The sequence below is a fragment of the Neofelis nebulosa genome, chromosome 9 (genome assembly GCF_028018385.1).
Source record: "Neofelis nebulosa isolate mNeoNeb1 chromosome 9, mNeoNeb1.pri, whole genome shotgun sequence".
NCBI classification, from domain to species: domain Eukaryota; kingdom Metazoa; phylum Chordata; class Mammalia; order Carnivora; family Felidae; genus Neofelis; species Neofelis nebulosa.
In genome coordinates, this window is record NC_080790.1 from 22,782,449 (window position 1) to 22,803,701 (window position 21,253).

The following is a 21,253-nucleotide window of genomic DNA, read 5'->3' on the forward strand; positions in this document are numbered from 1 at the left end:
TATATAGTCACACAAGTTAAGATTTTAAACAAGGAGATGAAGAAATTGGGACCAAAAAAATTGGGACTAGGCAGGAGCGGGCAAAACAAAGAATAAGGTTGGCCATTCCCAGGGATATAATTTTATAAACTGTAGCATAATTATGGGCAAAATTTCTGACTCCTCAAAACAATTTTAAGAAATTTTCTCATTATACATAGTGGAACTTTTTATGCCTCCAAAATAGAACTGTCAATATCTAAACAGTGTGACTGTCTCTCACATAAGCCTTTAATACTCAACGATTTTTTTTCAGCTTTACTTATGAACATTTTGAAAAAGTTCTTATGATACAAACAGTGGTTAGTAAATGGCACCATTGGACTTCTAATTTTTGAGGAAATTATCTTAAGAATATAGAATGAAAAATGAAGGAGCTAACACAGTAACCTCCCAAGTAGGGGGCACACACCCCACCTCACTCCATTCGCACCCAAGAAAAATAGGAAAACTCGCATTTACATCTTTTTGGAAAAGTCTCACTCTTTTTTAATATACATTTTGTGTATGTTTTATTATGCATATAACACAGTAATATAGTAGTACTTGTATACAACTACTAAATCCTGTGCAAATACTATTCTATTACTGTACTGTATGCATAACGGAAAGGATTCTGTGCTTGTTTTTACGTACAGCATGCAGGATCTAAAAAGCTTAGATAGCGGTGTTTAACATGTTGAGTTGATTATAAATTCACGAAAAGAAATATAAACCGGTGACTAAACTTATTGACCTAAGTCATCTGAATGATGTGCCAACAGTCTTTGAGCAAATCACTCAGTCTTTAGTGTCCTAATTCCCTTTGCCCTTATGATGAGTTCACCCTTCCTACTGAAACTGGCAGGCCATTGGTATCGACAGTCTGATTGGCCTGACTCAGCCAGGGAGATAGCACACGCCACTGGTGGACGACAGAGAAGATTATGCCTGTCCTCAGTGTGTGGTTAGTATTGTCACCTTATGGTCACGTCTCCCAAGCACTCAGCTCTTGAGGAGAACGGGGGAGGCTAGCCTATCAGGATTCTGGCCAGGCCCTTAGCGGTCGGGGGCTGTTCTCCTTGACACCCGTCCTGTGCATCTCCCACCTGAACCAGTGTCCACCCAGCTAACGTGGCTACTTTGTCTTGAGCCTGGTGGGGAGGACAGGGGACACAAGTGAAAGGATTCCAAGTACTTTGGAAGAAACTAACATAGACTTCCAGACTTAGTAACGTTGTCACTGCTCATTGCTTTTTAGTGCCCGAGTGAAAGTGGGTCTTAATCACCATCCAGACAGCAGTGTTCCTGTTGACCTGATTGCTTAATTTGTCCTTTTACTCATAACCAGCATTTGCATAGCATTGTATGGTCTATCTTACTTGTTTTTCACAACCCTGTAATGAAGCTCGAAAATATCGTTCTATTTGTCTTACAGATGAGGAAATTGAGGCTCCAAAGGTTAAGTGATTTGCCGGAGTCGTGATAGGTAGTAAATGGCAAAGCTGTAACACAAATGTAGATGCTGCCATTCCAAATCCCATGTCCTTCCTGTGGTAACACTCACCTTAAATGCCTCTTGGATTCAGTCACCGTGACTCTAGGAATCTATTCTTTACATGGTTTCATCTCTTTTCTGCCTTGTTTTTATGAGGGTTTCTTCTTTGTGTGTGTGTTCTTATCACCCAGAGGTGTCGTGGAATATGATGCAGAAGGCTTTACAAAACTCACTCTGCTGCTGATGTGGAAAGATTTCTGTTTTCTTGTACACAGTGAGTATACTTTTGCTATGAGCACGTCAGCCTACATTCATTTGCATGTACGTCCATGTACTGACTTCATTCAGTGGATAAAACTATGTAATAATGGCTGTGAAAACCTTTAGTACCCTGCTGTGATTCCTTTTACTTTAGTATATTTACCGCATGGTCTTAAAGAGAAAATATCTCTAGACCAGTGGTTCTCAACCACGTATAATTTGCCCCTCGGCAGATGTTTGGCAGTGTCCATAGACATTTTTGATTGTCACGATTGAGCAGGAGGGGAGTGGGGATGGTGGTTGTTGCTACTGGCATTTTGTGGGTAGAGAGCTGGGAGGTTGCCTAAACATCCTACAATGCACAGAACAGCACTCCAACAACAACAAAATCATTTGGGTATAAACTGTCAATAGTGCTGAGTTTGAGAAACCTGGAGTTTAAGAACTCAGGGTTCCAGATTCCTATTTCAAAGCATCTTTCCAGCATGAGGTTCCAAAACTTTCAGGATTATTCAAAACATACTTGTTTTGGTCATGTGGTTATCATCCTTATTAAGGGAAAAGACTACATCTTTGATAACACATAATAGATATGTAAAAGGTGAGACAAGTTGGAATGTATCCCCGGTGTCACTTTTCATTTTTATTCCACAGATAGGCATATTTAAATGCTTATTGTGTTACATTAATCAGCGAGTCAGTAAACTTTGGTCCACCTTTCTCCTGATGGATAATTTGAAGTCTCTCTCATTTATTTTTGGTTATATAAAACTTATTAACCCATGGTGCCAGGTTTGCTCTGCAAAATGCCCAGTCTTTAAGCCGAAGACACGTAATTCCAGCTCTCACAAATCAAATTACAGAAAAACAGCAGGCTTGGCTTGACTTCATTCAGTGGATAAAACTACCCTAGACCTTAATAAACTATTCCAGGAAGAGGAGCCTTGGCCCTATTTAACCAGGCCCTCAGACAGTATAAAGCCATTGACTTGGGGATTTTTGTTTCCCCAGCAGACGGACATGCTTGGTTGCGATTTGCTTAGACTAAAAAATAGTTTTTAAATTCCTTTGTCTTACCCCATTTCACACCAACAGACAGTAAGAGACAGAGACAGAAAGCCTCGAATACCATGGTATAATCTGCACAGAGATAACTGAGCCTTGGCTCTGATTTTGAGGTGTTTCCCAATGATAAACACCTCTTCATGAAGTGCTTCACATTGGGCTTCTACTCTATAGCTAGTCCTGCATTGGGATCATCTCTTTAAATGCACCTGAGGAATGCAAGCATATCGCAGTGTATTCATTCTATGCACAGATAAAAAGAGATTTTAATCTTGGGTGTTCCTCCAACTAGTTACATGATGTTCAGATCACTGGGACGAGCCTCCCTCTGCTTTCATTTCCTCATATGTACCCTGGGGATCTGGTTGTTAAGTCCTGTGGAGACATTCGCATATGGAGCTTAACCCATAATACAGGGCCAGGTGGAAGAGGAAGCCTCACAGTCAAGGCCTCCTGGCAACCTCCTCTCTGCTGGTCATCTCACATGGCCCTACTGGTTCTTCCAGCCACCACTTTTGATTCTCATCTTATGTGTTGCTGTTTTGTTTTTTTCATTCTGAGTCCTAATTCCCTTGTGAGATCCCATTTCCTATTTGCCACATTCACTTTGCACACCATCTTGATCCCAGCGAGTCTGCTTCTAGCCTGGTAACCCGACCCCAGATCCTGATTACATTCTTGGTTCGTCTCTCATGACCCTGGACAGGTGCCTGGGTGATTTGGTTGGCGCAGTTCCCCCAGCCCAGCCCAGCAAGAGGGGGCCTGTACCCTGCCTCGAATGGTGGTGGTGACAGTCAGAAAGCCACCCAGAGTGGCTGTGAGAAAAGGACACAGAAGGAGGGACGCACAGAAGGATAATTGCAAACGTGAAATTAGAGGAATGCTCAACCGCAGTGGCATGAAATCTCAGCTCTTTAAATGAAACTTATTTCGGTTTTCCAGCCATGATTCTACTTCCCAAAATCTTGATGTCAGATCCTATCAGATATGAATGTACAAAAGATACTCTTGCCATTGTTCATTCTCACCTGTGTCTTCCGCATGCGACTCAACAATGACTCTTCTGGTGGCGGCGAGCAGGAGGGCTGCACGGGGCTGAGGGAGAACTCACCTGCCAGCTCCTGCCCTCCCTCATCGGTACACGTGGTGTTAGAGCGGTTCCTGTTCCTTTGGAAGGTCTGTTCCCCAAAGAATATTTCCCCTGGTACCACGGGTCCGGTGTTTCTTACAGCTCCTTCTCCACCTTCCTGTCTTCGCTTTTCCAAGTCAGATGTGCAACATGAAGTCCCAGAGTCACGTTTCCACTTAGTTGTGGTTCTCTTCTTCAGAAATGTAGAACCCACAGTCACTCTTTACAACAGCTACTAGGGCTTTGGGATTCGTTTAATTTACTTTTTCCGGAGTGTTTTCCTCAGGCCGTTACTCTCTTCCTCCCCAGGCTGCTTGCCCCTTGTCTCTTAGCATTACTGCCTGCACTCGTGGCTCCTTGGCGGATATGACCTCGTCTGTGAATCATGGGGCTAGATGCTATTTCCTGCTCCATCATCAACACGCAGCCTGCCTTTACATATATTATTCTCACCCTTCTGCTTCTTTCTTGTGTCTAAAACAAACGTAGGACTTGCTGCATCAAAGTGAAGCTTGGTTGGACAATATGTTTTGTTCTGTCACGCAGTTAAGCATCTGACACTCACCTTTTTTCAGTGTCTGCCTGCTTGGTTACAGCACCCAAGGGGCCACTTGTTCCCTTGTTTCTTTCCGTGAAGACAGGGAAGCGAATACAGGGTGGCAGAGACTTCCTGAAAGAACATTGCAGTGAATTATTCTGAGATCTCAAGAACATGAACAAGGAGGGAAGTGCCTGGGGATGGAGCCAGTCTTCCATGGCTGGCCCCGCTGCTCCATGGAGAGTGAGCACCTGGCAGGACACTGGATAACATCCCTGCTCTCCTTCCTTTCTCCCCCTTTCCCAGGCCCGGGAAGAACTCGGTCACTAGGGCAGGTGCTGGTAATAATTCTGAGCATTTTGGATGCCAGAGGAAAGAGGCGCTTCTCTCTCGAGGCAGGCGGCTCTGACCTCACACTTTGCTAGAGTGTGCGGAAGCAAGAATGTCCTCGGGGAAAACATTGTACGTATTCTGGGTTCTCACAGGAGCCTCTGCAACCTCCCAGCTTTCTGACGGTTTCATGAGTGGGGACGGGGCCATGATCATGGCTGTGGAGAATTTTTGTCCACTTCTTCTTTCTTTCTTTCCTTCCTTCATCCATTATCAACATACTGCAAGACTTGGAACCATGCAAGAATCAAGGAGTGCTCCCATCCAAAAACTGTGTTCAGGAAGGTTTCCCAGCCAGCATGTGAGAATTATCTGTAGTGGTTACGGAGGTAATTCCGTGTTTGCCGAGCTCTGGAGGGACATGTCACCTTTAAGCCAGCACCTTCTGAGAATGCTGGGTGACAAGAGAACCAGTCAGCAAAGCATGGTAACACAGAATAAAAGCAACCACTGGGGAAAACATCAGCTCTTCTTCATGGTCCCAGGCAGTGGTACTCTAAGTAGATATGAGAGGAGGCACCAGCCCACGGTAGCAGGATCGCTGCTCAGAAGTGGAGGGTATTGAGGTCTGTGACTCCCAAGGCAAACGAGGGAGCGTGTGATCGTGTGAGAAGCTGTCTTTTCTCATTACCCGTAAATACTTGGTAAGCGACCCTTTGAGTCATCCGGCCTGGACCGCAAGCCAGGTCTCCGTGGCAAAATATCTGTTGCTCTAAATCTGACCATTTGGGCTATTCCATTTAATTTTTTATATTCTCTGCCCCTGACCTAATCACTTTAACCCAATGCAACTGAGTTCTGGGTTTATTGAGAACCTGTATGTGCTTAGGACTATGATAGGTCCCAGGGGACAGAAATGGGTCCATAACTCAGGCTTCGCTCTGAAGACACTTAGAGCCTGGCATAAGAGTTGGCAAACGCTACCCTGCAGGCCAAATCCCACCCTCAGCCTGTTTTCATACGGCCCTAAGCTAAAAGTGGTTTTTGTGTTTTTAAAGAGTTATTGGAAGTGGGAGGAGAAAGAATAGGCAACAGAGGTGGTAAAGCCTAAAATACTGACTCGTTGACCCTGTACCAAAAATGTTTGCAACCCCTGGTCTGGTTGATGAGAAAGGAGGTCAGATAATGGTGAATCACGGTGGTGTATCTTTTTAAGACAACTAGCTTGTGAGCGTGCCTACCATATGCCAGGCACAAAGAGCGGGCAGGAAGAGAGCTTCATACATTTTATACGTAAGAGAGAGATGTAGAAAAAGAGAGAGACCCTCCCTAATCAAGTCTGGTGAGAGAGACAGACAATAAAGAACTAAAACTATCAACTGTATAAATTTCAAATGCTGACAAGTGATATAACGGAACAAAGCAGGGGGCTGCAAAAGAGACCGAGGGAAGGTGGTGTTAGGCCGGTCGGGAAAGACTAGTTCCTCGGCAAAGTGGGGTGGGCTCATGTCCTCGCCACAGAATCAACATCGTGTCTTTATAGCGACAAGCGAGATGGCTGCTAATTCGCTAAAAACCAACATCGTGCGGTTTTTCAAAACTTGCTTACTTTTTGGATACAAGTCACATTGTTATATAAATAAATAGATTTAAAGAACAAATCAGAATCACTAAAGTGATTAAAATTGGAACCACAATGTTAGAATTCATTTCACAGTGAATCTAGAGAAAGTGTAATATTATTTTAGAATTAATATGATTACTTCAGATGAGGCATCTATGAAGATTTGTGGCTTGATTTTCTCATTTCTAGTAGGAATGATAGCTATCAAAGTAGCAGGAGCTAAAATTGATTATGAATAAAAAGTAAAATTAATCAGTTCTCTATTGTTCAAAGAGATAAAAGAATATGGAAAAAGATAAAAGAAAATCTACTTTCTAAATGCCTTTTTGCTTTGATTAAGAGAACTATTGGTCCTTCAGATACTTTAAACATTTTGGTTAATTTTTTTCCCGGACTTCCTTGAAAGTGGTTAGCTCTGGTGGGTAAAGCGGTTTTCATCTTTTGATTATATACAGAAGCACACCCTGTTCACAGTTTACAACCTGAAAACTCTAGAACTTTAGCGACCACTGTCACCATTTTGATTCAAATTGAAAGTCCGGTTTCATCTTCAGAGTCTACTTCTTTCTAGAAAAGTCTTTTTCTGTAATTTCTGGCTCTGGTTTGAGCATTTATTTCATTAATTTAAAATATTCTTGGGTATATCCTTTTCATTCTAATACCTTGGATTTATGTGACTCCTTTTTAATGACCTTGAAGGACTTCTCGTAAGGAAGGAGGTTGAAATCGGATGCACGATCACCATGCGGTGATTTCTTTCCCTATTCTCTCTCATATATATTGTGTGAGTCCTCTCAGTTGTAATTGTTGGATTAAAGTAATTGCTAAGGTGAGTTTATCCAGTCGGAGAAAGGGCATTAAAATTCAGTGATTTTGACTTAAAATTGTATGCAGCTGCTTTGAAATGAACACATGGTAACCCAAGAAGGCATGTAACTCAGTGAAAGGAAGTGGTTTACAAAGAATAACTTTTAGAGTATTGATCCAGCTCAGTATCATCTTTTCTTAGAATTAATTTTAAAGTATTACTGACATTGGTGAAACAGGGGCATTATTTTAGGGGGTAAAACTTTTGCTGTTGTTAAAGATAATATTTACAGTAATAACAGTTAGCAAGTGTTCAGCATATACCATGCTCCAGACACTTCTCTCAGTGTTTTGCATATATGGTATTATGTGGCTTGATCCACATAACACTGTTCTGAGGATAATTACAAGTATTACTGCATTTTACAAATGACAAAACTGTGGCACAGAAGGAGTAAATACACTCACTGTGACAGAGCTAGGGTTTGAAATCCAGGCATTGATTCCAGAGCCCACGTGCTAGACTGCATTACTGTACTATTTCAGATGATTGGTTGGCAGTATCCCCAAGTATGTGTTGAATTTTGAAAGCTTTTGGAGCTTCCCAGAGAACCTGTAAGCTCCAGGAACAGAAGTGTTCACCCAGGCATGGGGAGATACGTGTAGACAGTGGACATCGCATCAAAGACAGTACCGATCTGAAGGCAGCAAGGCAGCAAGCTGGTGTCGCTCCTCAGTGGTGATGACAGTTTGCCCAGCTATAAGCCCCTGGCCAGTGGCGCAAACATGCCGGCTTGAGTAGGGTTTCACTCTGTGGCTATAGAAAGACATAACTAATGAGTTAATTAAAGAATTAACCAGCTATTGGCTATCAAAGACTAGATTTAACCTGCTTTTAGATATAGTTAATGTGGTCAGTTATAATGGCTGATTATACAAAGTCCTGCAAATGCAAACCTACAAGGTTGGAGCCAAATGGGCACTGGAAGTAGGAGAGCAGCTCAGGTTCTAAGACAAGAAGGAGTGATAGGAACTCTATGCTCCTTTGCAGGATTTTTGTTTCTTTTTTTAAACAGAGTACAATCCAAACATTTCTGTGGCCAGGATTTATCCTGATGGCTTATGAATCTTCTTTTAAAAAACACTTTTGGGGCACCTGGGTGGCTCAGTCAGTTAAACTTCTGACTCTTGGTTTCAGCTCAGGTCATGATCCCACAGGTTTTTAAGTTCGAGCCCCACGTCGGGCTCTGCGCTGGCAGCGCTGAGCCTGCTTAGGGTTCTCTGTCTCCCTCTCTCTCTGCCCTCCCCCACTCATGCTGTCTCTGTCTCTCTCAAAATAAATAAATAAACTTAAAAAAAACTTTTTATTACAAAAATTTCAAACACAGGGGCACCTGGGTGGCTCAGTCAGTTAAGCATCCGACTTTGGCTCAGGTCATGATCTTGCAGTTTCTGAGTTCATGCCTCACATCTGTGTGCTGATAGCTCAGAGCCTGGATCCTGCTTCAGATTCTGTGTCTCCCTCTGTCTCTGTTCCTCCCCTGCTCACACACACACCCACACACACTCTCTCTCTCTCAAAAATCAACATTAAAAAAATTTCAAACACAAAAATAGAAAAATATCATAAACCCCTATGTGCCCATCACCCATGTTGCATCTTTGTGTATGTTGTTTCATTGACCCCTTCCTCCTTTTTAATTTAATTTAAAATTTTTTCTGGAATATTTTGAAGCAAATGTGAAATATCATTTCACCTATAAATACCTCAGTGTGTATCTCGAACAGGTAAGGATTTTTTAAAAATTGTTTTTTAAGTTTATTTATTTATTTTTGGAGAGACAGAGAGAGTACAAGCAGGGGAGGGGCAGAGAGAGAGAGGGAGAGAGAATACCACGCAGGCTCCTCACTGTCAGCACACAGCCCAATGCGGGGCTTGAACTCACGAACCGTGAGGTCATGACCTGAGCCTAAATCGAGTCAGATGCCCAACTGAGCCACCCAGGTGCCCCAGGAGTTTTGAAAAGATGTATCCAAAACAACAATATTAGAATGTTACAATACAGTAACAAATTATAATTTTGTTTAATATCATCTAATAACAGTCTGTGTTCAAATTTCCCCATTTGTCTCATATATGTTTTTTTTTTCTTTTCCAATTGGTTTGTTCAAATTAGAATCCAAATAAGTCAGGACCCATGAATCTTGAAAATCCCTGGAAAAGAAAAGATGTGGACCCAAATAATGGATATCACCACCCATTTTCTTTCCCCATAATTTAGCTAAGAAAATACAGAGTGAAATTATTAAAACATCACTTCACCCATGGGCCTGTAGAAGATAAGGTCTTGACATTTGCTTATCACCTTCGTTTCAAAGTGCTTTTAATTATCGCATTTAGAATATGAGTCATTGAGTCTCTCTGTCAGTTTTGAATAGAATTCTTAGCACTAGAACGAATGGTTAGAGATCATCTAGCCCAGGAAGGGACTTTTAACATTTTTGTGCCAAAGACCCCTTTGAAAAACCCTGTGGATCCATTCTTCAAACAGTGTTTTAAAATGTATAAAATAAAATATATAGTACTGCAAAGGAAGCTGATTCTATTAAAAAATATTATCAAGTCATTAAAAGTGATTTAATCATACACTTAAAACCGTATGACACAGAATATGAGCTTCTTTGATAACAACCTTAAATAACAATATCCAGTGGCAAATCTAATAACCCTTGTAATTTGGAAATAGTGATGAGCATTGAAGAACACTAAGATCTGGGCAACACCTGCCATGTGATATAAAAGTATCTGCAATGTCTTATGACAACAAAGGCAAGGTACTGCTAATACTGCTGTAGATTGTTATCTGCATTCCTAACTGGAGGAAACGCTAAATTTCAGTTCAAGGCAGTGAGTGTAGAGATCCACATTCTTCCTGTGCAAGTTCCCAGATACCCAAATTCGATCCAAGACCTTGCGGAGTGGGAGGTGAAGGGAGGTGTACAGATCTCTGACTGAGAATCTCGGAAAACTCCGTGTTACAGAGCTCAGATGTGTCTGAGGACCTCACCCTCAGCCATGCGTAACGTCAGGGGAGAACAGGACTAGAAGCCAGGTTTCTGCAATCCAATTAAGTATTTTTCCTATGTTTGAATGGCTGAATTCTAAGACTCCTAGGCAAGGGAAATACTTTTGCAGCAATATGTGTGAACGCTGGCCTGAAGAACTGTTCAACATAAGGAAAATACCGGAAAACAGTGCTCAGATTTAAGGATTAATGACCTGTCTTTTGCATATTATATGCTCCCTGATAAACACAAGTTCAACTCTCATAAGTCCATGAGACATTTTTTCCCTGTCTTTTCTGAGGTATCACTTACTATAACTTTACTATAACTTACAGTAGAACTCACCCTTATTAAGTGAATAATAAATTTTGGCAACCACATACAGATGCAGAACTAGCACCACAGTCAGGACGTGACACATTTTTCATCACCCTAAAAAGTTTTTCATCTTTAAAACGTCTTTGCAGCGGATCCCCCCTATTGACCTTCAGCCCCAGGTAGTCACTGACCATTTTCTGTTACTGTAGCTTATTCTTTCATAGAATGTATAGAGTTCATAAAAATGGAATCAAGTTGTATTTGACCGCTTTCACTTAACGTAATGTTTTTGAGATCCATCCATGTTGTGCATGTGCTGGTACTTCATTCTTGTTTATTGCTGAGTAGTATTCCATTTTCCCATTCTACTATTTACCCATTTACCATGCAGTGGACATTTTATGTGTTTCCAGTTTCTGGCCAGTAAGAATAATGCTTCCGGCTCAGTCAGTTGAGGGTTCAACTCTTGATTTTTGGCTCAGGTCACAATCTCGTACTTCATGAGATTGAGCCCCACATCAGGCTCTGTGCTGTGTGGAGCCTGCTCGGGTTTCTCTTCTCCCTTTCTCTCTGCCCCTCCCCCTGCTCATGTTCTCTCTCTCTCTCTCTCTCTCTCTCTCTCTCTCTCAAAAAAAAAATCAACGTTAAAAAAAAAGAATACTCCTATGAACATAATTTAAGTGCAAGTCTTTGTGTGGACATAATATTTTGTTTCTCTTGGGTAAAAAGAATACTGGATCATATAGTAAATATGTGTTTAACTCAGTTTTGTAGTCCTATATTGCTTTTCAGAGGGCAGTAACTTGTTACATTCTCACTAACAACATATGAGAGTTCTGGTTCTTCCACATCCTCTCCAGCCCTTGCCATTATCAGTCCTTTTAATTTCAGCCATTGTTAGGTACGTAGTATTATCTCATTGTGGTTTTAATGGACAATGAAACTATGGCTCAACATCACTCATGATTAGTGATGTTGGGCACCACCTTTTCATGTGCTTATTTGCCAAGTAAGTTATTTTGTGAAATGTCTGTTCAAGTCTTTTTCCTGATTTTAAATGGGTTGTTATCTTCTATTTGAGTCATGAATTCTTTATACATATTAGATGCCAGCCCTTTGGTAGTTATATGCTCTACACATTTTTTTTCCAGCCTGTGGCTTGCCTTTTCATTTTCTCAGCTGTTTTTTTCCAAAGAGCAAAAAGTTTTAATTTTGATGAAGTTCATTTTGTCACTTTTTTATTTATGGATGTACTTTTTAAAAAATTCTTAATTTCAGTATAGTTAACATATCATGTTATATTAGTTTCAGGTGTATAATATAGTGATTCAACAATTCTGTACATTACTCAGTGCTCATCGTGATAAGTGTACTCTTAATACCCTGCACCTGTTTCACTCATTCCACCCCCCCCCCCATCCCATCTCCCATCTGGTAACTTATACTTTAAGAGTCTGTTTATTGGTTTGTTTCTTTTTTGTTTTCTTAATTCCACATATGGATGAAATCATATGGTATTTATCTTTCTCTGACTGACTTATTTCACTTAGCATTATATACTCTAGATCCATCCATGTTGTTACACATGGCAAGATTTCATTCTTTTTTATGGCTGAGTAGTATTCCAGTGTGTGTGTGTGTGTGTGTGTGTGTGTGTGTGTGTGTGTGTGTTACATCTTTATCCATTCATCTATCGATGGGCACTTGGGCTGCTTCCATAATTTGGCTATTGTAAATAATACTGCAGTAAACATAGGGGTGCATATATCTTTTTGAATTAGTGTTTCCGTATTCTTTGGGTAAATACCAATAGTGGAATTGTTGGATCATATGATAATTCTGTTTTTAATTTTCTGAGGAAACTCCATAATGTTTTCCACAGTGGCTGCACCACTTTGCATTCTTACAGGCTGTACTTTTAGTGTCCTGCTTGAGATATTTTTGCCTAATCTAGTTCAGGAAGAATTTCTACATTGTTTTCTTCTGTACGTTCATAGTTTTAGCTCTTAAATGTAGGTCTCTGGTCCATTTCAAGTTAATTTTTGTGTATGGTGTGAGGTAAGGGAGGTATTTTTGTATATGGTGTGAGGTAAGGTAATATATAATGGTTTATATATTTTTTCTATGCTAATATCCATTTGTTCCTGCACCATTTGTTGAAAAGACTATCTATCCTTTGATCTATCCCTCTTTGAATTACCTTGGCACCTTTGTCAAAAATCAGCTGAACATATAAGTGTAGATCTGTTTCTGTACCTATACTCTGCTCCATTGATCTGCATGTCTGTGCCTTCACTTTATAGTAAGTCTTGAATTCAGAGAGTATAAGTCCTTTAATCTTACGAATATTTATTTGGAATTGTTTTCTCTGTTTAGGTCCTTTGCCTTTCCATATACATTTTAATTAGGTTGTCAATTATTTTCACTAAAAACTTGATTAAGATTGCATTCAAACTGTGACTTAATTTGGAGGGAATTGCCATGTTAGAAATATTGAATCCCCCGATTCATGAACATGTTTTATGTTCTCATTTATTTAGATCTTCTTTAGTTTCCCATAGCAGTGTTTTATAGTTTTCAGTATACAGGTCTTATACATCTCTTGTTAAATTAATTCCTAAGTATATTTTAAGCTATTATGAATGGAGTTCTTTTAAAATTTTTCATTTTCTACTTGTTTATTGTTAGTATATAGAAATACCACTGATTTTTGCATATTGACCTTTAGTGGATTTCTTAGAATTTTTATTTACATGATCATGTCATCTGCAAATAAAAACGGTTTTACTTCTTCCTTTCCAACATGTATTTCCTTCCTACCCCCCCTTCCTTCCTCCCTCCCTTCCTTCCTTCCTTCCTTCCTTCCTTCCTTCCTTCCTTCCTTCATCCCTCCCTCCCTCCCTCCCTCTTTTCCTTCTTTCCTTCCTTCCTTCCTTCCAGTGGCCTCCAGATCTGACCTATGCAATAATTTGTTGATTTAATTCTTCATGTACCATATGTTGAGTACCTGCTCTGGTTGAGGCAGTCAAGACTCAAGGGATAACAAGAGGAATGCCACCCACTCTAAAATGCCTCACAGTCTATTAAGGAAGATGAACATAGAAAAACAACAATGCAACATTTCAAATGTAATGCTAGGCAACCACCAGGTGTTATGGGAACACAGAGAAGAGGCACCCAGCCCAGTAGCACAGGAGGGCTGCAAGAGCATTTCAGGCAAGGGGCTCTCATCAACAAATGCACTGAGGGGAGAAACAGAGCGAGGAGCAGTAAGCCGTTTAGAATTTCTCAAATGTGTATTGGATCCTGGGGAGTTGTGAGAGATTGAGTTAGAGGCAGTCAGAGACCAGAACTCAGAGAGTTGTATACCAGGCTAATGAATATGGACTCTCTCCTGAGGATAGCTAGGAGTTAATTGAAGTGTGCTCAGTAGAGAAGTGGCATAATTTGCTTTTTAAAGAAAGGGACTATTTTGGTATTATGTTGAAGATGATTTGGAATGGGGACCAGGACACCTAAAAAGATATTTTAGGCAAAAGATGATTAGACCTGAATGAGAACAATCATAACAGGGATGGAGGGAAAGGAACTGTTTCAAGAAATACTTTGGAAGTGGAACTGGCAAAATTTAGTGATTGATCCCAACCAAGGTGAAGGTCTAAGGAAAATTAGGATGATTCCCAGGTTTGTTGATTAGACATCCAGACTGCTAATGATGCAATCATTTGAAGTAGGGACTACATTAGGAGGAACAGATTTGGAAATGTTGAGCCCAGTTTGGGATATGTTGAGTTTTATGAGCCAATGGAAATCCAAGCAAAGAATGAGTGAATGAACATTCACACAGAACAAATGTGTGGTAGAGGCTGTCATCAAACAGCTTATTGGCCTGGAGTCTATTCCTGGAGTCTGTACAAACCCCCAGCCATCCCCAGTTCAGATGATTCAGAACTATTTGGCCCAACTGAACCTTTAACAAAAGGATTCAGTCATGCTTCACGGTGGACAGGATCTGGTTTGGAACTTGGACCTTATTGATACAGTTTTCCTCCCATAAATATGGTTCAGATTCTTGACATGGCCTGACCTAGGATGTCCTGAAAGAGGCTTTTGGGCTTCTGGACTGAGAATGACCCTTGGCTAAAGTTAAGCCATTGCCTTCAGTCAGGTGAGGGCAAAGGGAATGTCAAAACACGTCATAAAAGGACAAATACTGTGTGATTCCACGTATTTGAGGTACCTAGAGTAGTGAAATTCATAGAGACAGAAAGTAGAATAGAGGTGACTAGGGGCTGAGGAGACAAGGAGTGGGGAATTGTTGGTTCATGGGGACAGAGTTTCTGTTTGGGAAGATGAGACAGTTCTGGAGATAGATGATGGTGATGGTTGCACAACAAAGGAATGTACTTAATACTTCTCAACTGTACACTTAAAAATGGTTTAAATGGTAATTTTTATGTTACTGTATACTTTACCACAATAAAAAAAAGACACAATTCATTTGTAGGCAGGCATCTTATTGGCAGACTTTCGTCAGTCTCAGTCAACCTGGTGTTTTTCTCTAACTCATTGTCAATCAGAGGTTACTGGTGATAAGAAGTGACCTCTAATAATAGGTAACAATAATAATAGTAATGCCATTGTTGAATGTATTATTTGCTGAGTGATCACTGTGTGCAAATTACTGTGTTAAGTACATTCATAATTCCATAGAATTCTCTCAGCCGCCCTATAAAACAGATCCCTATTTTACACCAAAGGAAACTAGTTGCCAGGTATCCCATAGCTAGTAGTTGAAGGAAACAGCATTGGAAGGAAGACCTTTTCATTCCAAACTCTCATTCTCAGCAGTTCACTAGAGCTTCCCAGTCTACGTGCTGGGGCACACCACTGGCTTGGGAAGAGGCTACTTATCACTGTAGTTCTTATGGAAGCTGGATCCCACGTGGGCAACCTCTGCTGGCCTCACGCATTTTTCCCAGCATGCCAAAACATCACACCATTTCTCTGATGATGGCATGATTTGAAAGAAGTGGGGAAATGGTGGGACACTATATTGCGTTTTCTAAAACAATTAGAAGACCCTAGATATGCATATGACCAGTCTACCTGATGGGGAGGGATCCTAATTCCTAGTTCCTTTCTGCACACGAGGTCCTACAGGGTTCTCCCGGTGTTACTTCTGATGTGCCCGGCTGTGAATCTGTCTCTTTGTACTCTGAGTCTTTTGAGCTCTCCGGGGTGTTGAAAAGGTGGATTAGGATTCCCTGTCTCCAGGGAAACCATAGTGCCTGCCAGCAATCAGCAAACTTTGCATACAGGTGAGCCTAGTGAAGATAATTGCAGAAAGGAATCTGAGTGTGATTGAGGCCAGGTAACTAACACTCACTTTTAAAACAACCCCTGCAATTTCTGACCTAAACCATTGTTCCCACTTGGTTTGTTTCCCAGTGAAGAGACAAATTTAGTTCCTTGCATTTTCCCAGTTAGCCTTTCAAGTTAGATGCAGAGTCTCATTCAGCTTTATAGTCCTGAACATTTGTAGGAATGGGGTTTGCCTTTTTATGTACTCCCAGGTGACAGGTGCATTTGACTCCAATGAGCGTTTAAGCATATTCTTTGTGCCAGGCACCATGCTGAATACTAAAGATATAGGGCCGAATGGGACATGTTCTTTTTCTAAAGAAACTTACAGTCTAGTGTACTCAGATTCCAGGAGGCTTTTCCCAGTGAACATTGTCTTTTAAAAAAATCTCTTTAGCTATGCTTAAATTTCCTATTTTTCATTTGGCTGCAGCTTGGAAACCTCACATGTATTGTAAACTGTCTTCTGTGTCAGACAAATTAAAAAGAATTTGCAAAGTTTATCCTTAAGCTCTTGTTTGATTGAGACCTCAGAAATGAACTGTGGTCTGAACAAAGCATCTCCAAATGGTGCATAGCCTTTGTTTTATGTCGGAAGAATAGAGTGGGCCAGAACCCTCAGTTCAGACTGTTCCACCACAGTCGGTCAATGAGAAGGTAGAACCTATTTGATGGGAAGCACTTGAACACTGTATTTACAAGAAGATGAAAACATGCTCAGCTGGCCTCCACCCAAGAGGACAGAATACTTCAAAAGACCCATTATTCTGGGAGATGAACAGCCTAAGATCGCAGACTCCGTGGACTCCACAGAGAGTAAACAAAGAGAGACTGTATGCTGTAACGTTCAGAGACCGTTTACTCCAGCATCATTCACTGTTTCCATTATTCCAGAGATCATGGGGGCTGCAGAAAACCAACACAGTCAGAAAGAGTGGCTTCTTGATTGCAGTTTTCCAAATGTGATGATTTTAACAACTACAGAGTACTTCGAAACAACCCAGATTTCACTTTGGTACCTTGAGAACGTTAGTTTTTTTAAGCCACCTAGGAACCAAGGCAGTACTGGCCAGTGGCTATAGTGCAGAAGTGGGGGTGAAGACCTCAGTGTCTATTTCGGACCCCATTTTGTCCTGTCCAGTGAGTTTGGTCTGCTTCAATCTCCCCATGTAAGGTAATAATATAATTAAATTGGTGGTTCTTAAAGTGAGCCAAGGGACACACAATTGGAAAGCAGGGGGTAGCTGCTATGGTGATTCACCTTCCACGATCCTTGGGTATTTCCAGTTTGGGAGAACAGGAAGCAGGTAGGGCTTGGCCAAAATTTTCAAGCATGTGCAGGCTTGTTCTTGCACACACGCACATGCACACACGCACATACACACACCCTTCAGTGATAACACTCAGCCACCCTAACACTCCTGGAACTACTAAGGCTTCGACAAAAACCAAAAGTGTCCCTCCCACACACAAAATAGAGGGACTCTCCCTAAGAATCTTCCCTTTAAAATTTTTTTTAATGTTTATTTTTGAGAGAGACAGAGAGATAGAGAGCTAGCGGGGGAGGGGCGGAGAGCGAGGGAGACACAGGATCTGAAGCCGGCTCCAGGCTCTGAGCTGTCAGCACAGAGCCTGACACGGGGCCCAAACCCACAAACCAACTGAGCCACCCAGGCACCCCCTCCTTTTAAAATTTTGTATTTTATTGTTTGAATAGGCAGTATATTCACCTACTTTTTAAAAACATGCTCACTGTGAAAAAAATCTCTTTCACCCCTGCTCAATCCGTTTCTCTTGTTATCACTTCTTTTTGAAGTATAATTGACATACAGTGTTAAAGTCATTTCAGGTGTGTGACATATTCTTGTCACTTTTGTTAGTTTTTCAATTCAGCCTTTCAGAGTTTCTTCAGGTGGATAAAATAAATATAAGAATATATTCTTAATTTTCCTCCGTCTTACATGAAAAGAAGCACATGCCACACCTTATCTGCACCTAAAACAAGAAATTTTGATGTCTTGTTGCCACGGATGTGCAATTCCTAACCTCCCCTCAGTCATGGTTACTGAGTTAACACAAAGGCTGAGAAGGTACAGCTTTCCAGCTATTGTAAATTTAGGTGGGATTTATATAATGCCTCTGTCACTCCCCAGTTGTTATTAGAAATGTCTCTTCAATATCCAGTATAAGACTTCACAATATTTCAAAGTACTTTCTCATTTATCGTCTCCTTTAATTTGAGTCTCCCAAAACCTCATGGAGTTGGGAGGGCAAGTATTATCCTTGTTTTTAAAGTGAGGAAGGTAAGGGTAAAGGGTCTGCATTGGGTCACACGTCTGGGTCTGGGGCCGTCCTCTATGCCTTACGCCACTTTCCTGTTTTCCAAAACAAGGGAGAAACCGCCTTCCCTAGTTCTGTTTATGCTTCTCCATATCTACCACATAGTCTTTCATGGTTTCTCAACACTTCTTGTTCTGAGATAATTGTATAGTCATGCATCAGTGTAACAAATAATACGGAGAGATCCTGTGTCCCTGCTACCCAGTTTCCTCCAGTGGCGACATCTTGAACAACCTTAGCACAGTAGCAACAACCAGGATATTCACATTGGCACTGTCAAGATGCAGAACATCCCCATCACCATGAGGATCCCTGGCGCCCAGCTCAGAACCCGTCTTGCTCTCCTGCAGTTTTCGTGGATTTCCCCTGCAGTTCCCACTAAATCAGTCACGCTTGCCCACTGACTCCGTGGTCTTCATACTCGTCAGTGAGTAATGTGACTTGATGTCTCCTGTGGAGATAACTCCCCGCAGAGAAATCCTGCAAAGTTATACCTTGATCCTTCCCCACAAAGGGCAAGTTTTGTGTATCTAAATGTACTAAATACCGTTCCTTTAAAAGTATCCCAGACCTACAAAGATGTGACCAGGTCCAGCATTTCAGCAAACAAAAGCTGAGGCTTGTAACAAGCAGGAGTCATTGCCATACAGTTATCGCCACAGGTACATACTCAACTTCCAGGGCAACCAAAGTACTTAATAAACATGCCACCTCTTCTTTATCTTAAAATGAGAGACCTAAAGGAAGCACCACAGTAATAGTTGCCAGCCAGGATCCACCCCTTATCTGGCTGCTGTCAAACAGTCTGTAAATAATCAATCCGGAGCAGTCCTCTGGGTTGTTGTTTTCTCTCCCACTTTTCTTCTGAACATTTCGCCTTTGCAGTCTCTGCCTTCTGGACAGGATCCTGTGTTCTCTCCACCTGGAAGGAGTCAGTATATGGAAACATACCTGCATTTCCAGGGAAATGGACTGAGGTTATCAAAAAAAAACCCCATCTGTCCAACCCTAGATCAAGATCAAGGCGTTTTAGGGGCACCTGGGTGGCGCAGTCGGTTAAGCGTCCGACTTCAGCCAGGTCACGATCTCGCGGTCCGTGAGTTCGAGCCCCGCGTCAGGCTCTGGGCTGATGGCTCGGAGCCTGGAGCCTGTTTCCGATTCTGTGTCTCCCTCTCTCTCTGCCCCTCCCCCGTTCGTGCTCTGTCTCTCTCTGTCCCAAAAATAAATTAAAAATGTTGACAAAAAAAATTAAAAAAAAAAAAAAAAGATCAAGGCGTTTTATAGCAACCCAAAGAGCTGCACTCTGGAACACATAGTACAGCTCCTTTGGGACATACCTGACTGGGGAGTGACTTTTGGTCTCCCGGGCAAAATGTTCACTTCTCAGACAGCAAATCCTTTGTAGAAGGGCAACAGACTCAAACCTGGGTGGTGACCAGATAAAGGCGGGCCACTCCTGTTTGAATGTTTGTCGTCTTGGTGGGGAGTGTGTTTAACAAGGTTTCTGCCTTATCTGTCTTCTTTTAGATTTATAGCTCCAGAGCCCACGAACGGGAGGCCACAGATGTGAACACAGGCTATGGAAAGATTAAAAACAAACCTGGGCTGCCCGATAAAAAGAATCTTGAGATATTTTGGATTTTGTTCTTTGTGTTGTCATTTTGTTACAGGAAGAGCACATTAGAGGCTCTAACAGAGCCTGAGAGTACTTAGCAGTACTTGGCTAAGTGTACGTATTACAGAATGCTGGAAGGAATGTTGCCTTGGCATTATATGTAGTAAGTATACTATTTCCCATTACTCGGTCCCTGGAAAACAGGGTTCAGCCCAGTATTTTAATTCCATTAAAAACTATTGAACCCTCGTCTTGGACCATCCACTATATCGGGGACGTGAATAAGATGTGGTCCCTCCCCTATGGAGCTTAAAATGAGAAGATCATCAATATACCCTGCTGTTCCAGACATTAACATTAAAGTCTCTAAGAAAGGGCCAGACCGAAGAACAAGCCCTTTAGGAGGTGGTGTGTGGCACCTGCTTTGTGGCCTTTGTGCCGTGGAGGGGCTCTTGGCCACCACTGCTGTCGGTTGTGTATTTCCTTGTACCTAAACCACCTTTGCCTTCTACTCCTGAACAAAGAGTCAACCCGCTGTCCACCCAGATGGCATGATTATTCCTTCAGTCTGTTGATACCTTCTGCTGTTTCTGTGGAAGAGAAAGTGTCTGGGCCCTCAATTCAAATCAACACTAGTCATTGTCATTTGTGGAACACTCACTGTGAGATAATCACTGCACTAGATGGTTTATTTGTATTATCTCATGTATTCCTTACAATCCTACCAGATAAAAATCATGATTGCCATTCTACAGATGGGAAAGTAGAGAGCAGAGAGGCAGTAACCTGCCTAAGATCCCACCGGTGATAAATGCAGAATGATTTCAATGAGTCCCAGGTGTTCAAACTCTGAGCCCTTTCTGCTCTGCCTTCCTTCCTTGCTTTATTTTTCACAATGATAAAATGCTATTATTTCCTGATTCATTGAAAAGAATTTTTTAAAGTTTATTTCTTTTGTGAGAGAGAGAGAGCATGGGGAAGGGGCAGAGAGAGAGAGAGAGAGAGAGAGAGAGAGAGAGAGAATCCCAAGCAGGTTAGGCGCTGTCAGTGCTGAGCCCTGTGCAGGGTTTGAACTCACGGACGGTGAGATCATGATCTGAGCCGAAACCACGAGCTGGATCCTTAACTGACTGAGCTACACAGGCGCCCCCTTGATTCTTACAGTGATGTGATGTTGCCCTGTTTCCCTGGGATGTGGGAGTCTGTTGTGCAGAGGGTGCATGAATATGGGCTCAACGTACACATATTATGTTCCAGAGCCTCGGGTGCAAAAAAGGATG

General features: G+C 41.6%; 1 protein-coding gene across 4 annotated transcripts in view; it reads left to right on the plus strand.

Annotated features, from left to right (window-relative positions):
• BABAM2 (BRISC and BRCA1 A complex member 2) overlaps positions 1–21,253 on the plus strand; it is a 401,610-nt gene that overhangs the window by 319,519 nt on the left and 60,838 nt on the right. For all 4 annotated transcript variants that reach the window (XM_058682896.1, XM_058682897.1, XM_058682899.1 and 1 more), the window contains one exon: positions 1,708–1,790. In XM_058682896.1, coding sequence (XP_058538879.1) covers positions 1,708–1,790 — 83 coding nt within the window. The remainder of the gene's footprint in view (positions 1–1,707; positions 1,791–21,253) is intronic.